General features: G+C 55.9%; 1 protein-coding gene across 1 annotated transcript; it reads left to right on the top strand.

Annotated features, from left to right (window-relative positions):
- Nucleotides 1-714: 714 nt before the first annotated feature.
- LOC104166424 (calcium/calmodulin-dependent protein kinase type II subunit alpha-like) lies at nucleotides 715-5,237 on the top strand (the record flags this gene model as incomplete). The annotated part of the gene is made up of 6 exons (XM_009706344.1): nucleotides 715-747; nucleotides 1,834-1,882; nucleotides 3,217-3,292; nucleotides 4,080-4,174; nucleotides 4,551-4,788; nucleotides 5,000-5,237. Coding segments are annotated over 5 exons (486 nt in total), but the record flags the coding sequence as incomplete, so codon positions are not given.
- Between the last annotated feature and the right edge of the window lie 766 nt (nucleotides 5,238-6,003).

The raw sequence follows: 6,003 nt of genomic DNA, 5'->3' as shown, positions 1-6,003 counted from the left end.
GTTTGAGATTGCCAGCAGAAATGTGGCTATGAGGTCATCCAACCCAAAAGCCTTAAAGCCTAGTGGTAGTAGTCAAGGATGGACATAAATATGTTCATGCATAAGGTCTTCTCTTTGGAGACTTGTCCTGATTTAAAGCACAGGAGCTGTGCTCAGGACAGCTTCCCACACGGTGTGTCTGCCTTGCGGGGCTGAGTAGCAATAGCCAGGCTGGCTTTAAACCAGCCAGCTTAGTACTGGTCTAGGTCCAAAGCTAACTGAGCGTCTCCACACTAGTCAGCAGCGTGGGCAGATGCACCCAGGACAGCTCCAGAGCCTGTAAACGTCAGTACGGCATTCACACCAGGCGCAGGGCTGTACAGGTGGTGGAGCTGCCTTAACTTTTCAGCATCCCACGCCTGTTCCTGTGAGTTTGTTGACCTGGTCACAAAGCCACCAGAGTGGTCACCGATTCCTAGGGGACTCTCTTTTGGACTGGCCAGGTCCTTGGGAAGCACAACACCACAGATCGTGGCTGGCGTGGCACCACCAGCACCGCAGCCAGCAGCGCATCCCTACAGGAGCACCACGTTGCCCCCCCTCCCCGTGCCTTTCGTTTTCCCCTCCACGAGGACCACGAAGGGTGGCTCAGGAGCTGCTGCCTCTCACGTGCCGCCCTCAGCCTTTCTCACTCTGTGTCTCTTCCTGTTCCATCTCTTCTCCTTGTTTTTCCAGAAAAGAAAGTCCAGTTCCAGCGTTCAGTTAATGGTGAGTGTCCTTCGTCTTCCTCAATGCCGATATTGCTGGGCCTCTCCACATGTTCCAGCTTTCCCCGTTTTTGGAAGTTACCTCGGGGTAGGGAAGAAGGGACAGCGGGGTTGGAGGGAACATCCTCAAAGCCGTATCACCCACAAACCCCATTAACAGGGTTGGTGCAGGCACTTGCTGGCCACCAGCTAGTGGGAAGCCAGCCTTGGTTCTTGCTGATGGGTTCTCATGCCGTTTCTCCCAGTTCTCCTGACTCAGGTCTGCAGGCTGCATCGGTCCAAGGAGCCTTGGAGAAACACCTTCCATGCCTCTGCGGGGACTGTATGGTCATGGGACACCTTGCCAACCTACATCGGGGTATTATGGGTAATACATAAGCAAGGCTCTGCTGGGAAGAGCTAGCAGAGCCATTGCTCTAGCTCCGCTAGCAGAGTTGCCTTGATGGGGCTCCTGGAGAGAGACGGGGGGTCAGTACCCTTTTTTTGTTCCCCCCTTCCCCCCCCCCAAATAAATCTGTGTAGTGCTCAGCTGTTTCTTGAACGAGCTGTGTCTCAGCCTTCGGTGGTCCATGTGGGTCTTGGAAGCACTCTGTTTTATTGTACATTTCTCTCCCTACTCTGCGGTCAGTGTGGTCTCTCTCACTCCTGCACAGTCCCCTCTTTCTCATCCCAGCTCCTCCTCGCTGTTAATTCGTACATCTCTCTCTTTATCGTACAGTCAACATGGTGTCTTCCACCCCTGCACAGCCCCTCTCCCTGCCCCTCCGGCAACACACCAACCCCCCCCGCCCCCGGATCTGCCCCCATCTCTGTCCCCACAGGTGTCGGTAGGAAAGGACCCTCCACAGCCCAGCTCTTGTGCCCTTGGCTACAAGGAGCGGAGGTCAGGGAGGGCTCTGCCAGCGCTGCCCTAGAGCTGTGGTTGAGGACGGGTTGGACCTGCTGGTGTTTTCCTTGGTTTCTGTCCGTTGGCACAGTCGAGCGCTGTGGGGTCGGACTCGGGGGGCTGTCGAACACACGAGCTCCATCTGGCACAGGGAGAAGACCCCTCTCACCACCCCATCTCTCCTTTCTTTTCTTTGCTCAGGAATCGTCGGAGAGCACCAACACCACCATCGAGGATGAAGACACCAAAGGTACCGGCGGGGACACCCCCCAAACGTACCGGCAGGGACCCCCAGGGAGGTGGGCAGGCTGTTTTGGAGGGGTGCCCTGAGGTTGTTAGTCTGGCCAGCCCTAATGAGATATTGGCTACGGCAAAACCCACCGCCATCGAACTGCCTTGGGGCCCTTCAGAAGTTGCTTTAACTCCTTAGGTGGTTTCACTGCAGGGTCGCTGCCACGAGCAGCTGGGGCACTGCTGGTGAGGAGGGGGGGACGCTCCCAAAACCAGGGGTATTCCCTGAAAGCAGACATGGAAATGGCAGAAATCTGCTGGGATAGCAGCCCAACTGCCCGCTCCTCCAAAATAAATGGCCCTTTGGGAAAAGCCTCCAGGGGAAATCCCTGCCTCCCTCCCGCCCGCTTACCAGAGCCAGCTTTCTAAGAATAACCCAGGGAATAATTTGTCAGTGCTAATTTGTAAAGTCTCTCAATGGAGAGATCTCAGCACAATGCAAGATGGACTTTGGCCTGATGTGAAAGTTAATGGGGCACTTGTCCTCCTGGGGAAGGGCTCCCCAAGAGCAGATGCAGAGGCAGAAGGAGCTCGGGAAGTGATGGGGGTCCCTCTCCTCCTTTCTGAACCACTCTCAGGAATGTGCTTCCTCTCCTTTTGTTAGCCACAACAAACAAAAAAAATAAGATTAAGTCAAGCATGACTCCAATTTGCATTTGAAGCAGAGCCTCGTTAATAAGCCCAGGGTTACTTCTGACATTTCCTCCTGCATCCCGGGGAGCCAAACCCTCTCTCACAGCCCAGCCCCTTCCCGGATGAGCTGGCAGCATCTGGGGTCCCCAGCAGCAGCCGCATGGTGCCATGCCCTTTGTGGGGTCTCTCCTTGTGTCTCCCGTCACCCACCTGCCCATGTCACCCACCTGTCCTCCTCCTAGCTGAGACCCTCTCCTCCCATCTCAGAGGGAGGTGAGAGCATCCATGGTCCAGCTTGCCCTGGCTGGCCCCTGCTGTGAGTTCATGGGGTAGAAGATTTTGCAGCCAAGACCAACCTGTGCCAACTTTTGGGCTGAGGGCAGCTCACCACTCGGTGATAACCCTTTTGCTCTTTATGAGAATACAGTTTTTTTCATTTTTGCCCTGACTCTGGAGGTCTTTTCTCTCTGAGGGTGAAGAGCCCGTCCCCACATCTCTCTCCCAAGTCGGTCTCCTGCTTTTCCCCTGGACAGTTTCCCATGTCCCACAGCATCCTGCACTCTGCTTCTAATGAGAAAAAGATTCCTCACCGATATTGCAACACCAGCACTTCTGGTTTGTTTTCTCCTTTTATTTTCTTTTTTCTCTTTTAACCAACAGTACGGAAGCAAGAAATTATTAAAGTCACAGAGCAGCTGATCGAAGCAATAAGCAATGGCGACTTTGAGTCTTACACGTGAGTGTGCCCAGCTTGGGTTTGGGCTGGGGTGGGGGCTCAGCCTCCCAGAGCAGGTGGTCTCACTGTGACAACGCAGCCTGGGAGGTTGACGTGGTGATAGGGCATGGAGACCATCCAAGAGAAGCAGGGGACATCTCTCATACTGACCACAGCTCTCTGGTCTCATTATCATGGATGAGCCCATTTTCTGATTCGCAGAAAGATGAATAACTGTAAACGTGATTTATGGTGGAAGAAGGAATATTGCATCCATGGTATCCATTATAGTCAGATTGCCACAGGCTGCTTGGAAGCATAACTGCTTTCTACTCGCTGAGCTGATGCTCTTCAGAGTACACTTCTTCTGTGTCCAAAGCCTATTTAATTAGCAATGTCTGAGGGAGTGCAGGTCTTCATCCCTGCCTCAGAGAATCACAGCAGGGATATTTTGATACAGAGCAGAGAATATGAGTTTTTCCCTACTGTTTTTCTTTCTTACAAAGAAGACGTCAGTGTTTTGGGAGGTTTAATTGGAGATGGTGACTGTTTCACTGAATTCAGCCTGACTCATTGGGTTCTCGGCTGCAGTCAAGGTGGAGTCAGGCTGGAGGCAAGGTGGGGTGGGCTTCATGCAGAGTGCAGGGATGAGCTCAGATTTCTGCTTGAATTACTCGCTGGTGCAGAGGTTCCTCAGTCTCAGGCTCAGGGAGTTATCCCAAGCACAAGCCGTTTGGGTTTTGAAGGCTCTCATGCCAGGAGCAATGAGACAACCTCTGCCTTTTCTCTCCCCTTCCCGCCTCCCCAGGAAGATGTGCGACCCTGGGATGACTGCCTTCGAGCCCGAGGCTCTAGGCAACCTCGTGGAAGGCCTGGATTTCCACCGATTCTACTTCGAAAACCGTAAGCAGCCCCTTTGCCTCCCGCAGGACCCTTCCCACTTCCCATGGGCCTGGCTGTGTCTTGACCCCCATCTGCTTGCTGGAGAGAGAAGGGTAAGGGTGGCTTTGGGAGCATCTCTGGCTGATCTGGAAGACCCCAGCAGGAGGTGAATCAAGCTTGTTAGGCCAACTGGGGCCGGGCTGTGTGCAGAGGAGTTGTTTAGTTAGCTGCTTTCTAGGCGGACCCATCCTGAACCCACCCATGCAGAATTTACTCAGCCCCTCCAAGCAGATAGCCTAACCCAAGCATCTCCCCTCCCCACATTGCTGCGCCCTGGGCAAGAGCCAGCCAAACTCCTTCCCCTGCCTAAAGCCACTTGTGCTTGTCCCCTCGCCAGTGTGGTCCCGAAACAGCAAGCCCGTGCACACGACGATCCTGAACCCCCACATCCACCTGATGGGAGACGAGTCCGCCTGCATCGCCTACATCCGTATCACGCAGTATGTGGATGCGGGAGGGATCCCCCGCACCGCCCAGTCTGAGGAGACCCGCATCTGGCACCGCCGGGATGGCAAATGGCAAATCGTCCACTTCCACAGATCCGGCGCGCCCTCAGTCCTACCGCAGTAAGCCCTGTGAGCCTCCAGGGATGGGGCATGGTGGGCAGGGAGGGGACGGTGCGGGCTTCTTGGGGCGTTGAGGCTGCAAAGCGGGTGGGATCCTGCCCCGAGGATCCACAGTGGGGAGGAGATGGCTGATCGCTGCGAGATGGCGATGGGCAGAGGGATGCTCTGCCAAAGGGATGGTCGAAGCAAACTCCCTCTCTTCCCGGTTTGTGTTTTGCAGCTGAAGCGCGGTCCTGCCCGTGTTGGGTTTGTCACTGACTGACTACCAAGGGGAGACCCCCTCCGACATCTTCACCTACGGGACTTTGGCTGTTGGCTCTGCTGCTTGGTTCCTGCTGGAATAACCCCTCGCTTCTCACCGCACACACGCAATGGCCCCGCCGGCACCATGCAAGCATCCCATCAAACCCCCTGATCCTGCCAGGGCCATGGCGCTGAGCCCCCTTCCTCTGCATGAACAAAGAAAAGAGAAACCATGAACCTAAACCCGAGCATCTGGCCGGTGAGATGACGCATGCCAGGGTAAAGGCCTCCCTCCTCGGCTGCATGGCGTTGGTGGGACCCCCCACTACCCGGCACGTCTCCTGAATTGGGCTCGGACTCGTCATCCGCCTCCATCCCCACCTCTGCTGGGAGCACCCTGAGGAAGAGGAGGGCAGGGGGGTCAGTTTTGAGCCGCTCTGTGCCATACCCTCCCTGCGTGCCGGTGGATTTTGCTTTGCTGCTATTGAGGTCCCCATCTGCTGCCGTGGCTCCTGCCTGCTCCAGACCCGAGCTCCTGCTTCCCGGCAGCCTTGGCCGGGAAACCACGACTTAAACCATTTGCAAAGTCCATTTTCCACACGCCCATGGGTGAGGAGGACAGTGTTTGGATGGGTGAGTAAAGGCTATCTGTTTATTTTCCCTTCCCAGGAGCGTAGGCTGGCTCCTTCCCAGGACAGCGAGTAGGTTTGTGCCCTGGCTCCAGGCAGCTGCTGTGCCAAGAGGGATGCTCTCCCTCCTTCCTCCCTTCTCCCTTCAGAGCAGGGACCAGCGGAGCTGGGAGAAGAGAGGAGGAGAAAGATGACTGCTTCCCAGCACCGCGTCGGCACAGCCGGGAGCCGGGGCTCTCCCAGCCATGCCATAGCGGTAGCATCACTCCCGCACCCTCCTCCCCACCCACCGCCCAGCCTGGATCCTTTACCCCAGCACCCAGCCCTGCCGAGCACCCAACACTGCCCCCCG

The sequence above is a fragment of the Cariama cristata genome, unplaced genomic scaffold (genome assembly GCF_000690535.1).
Source record: "Cariama cristata isolate BGI_N322 unplaced genomic scaffold, ASM69053v1 scaffold40678, whole genome shotgun sequence".
Classification (NCBI taxonomy): Eukaryota; Metazoa; Chordata; class Aves; order Cariamiformes; family Cariamidae; genus Cariama; species Cariama cristata.
This window is presented reverse-complemented; position numbering and strand designations above follow the sequence as displayed.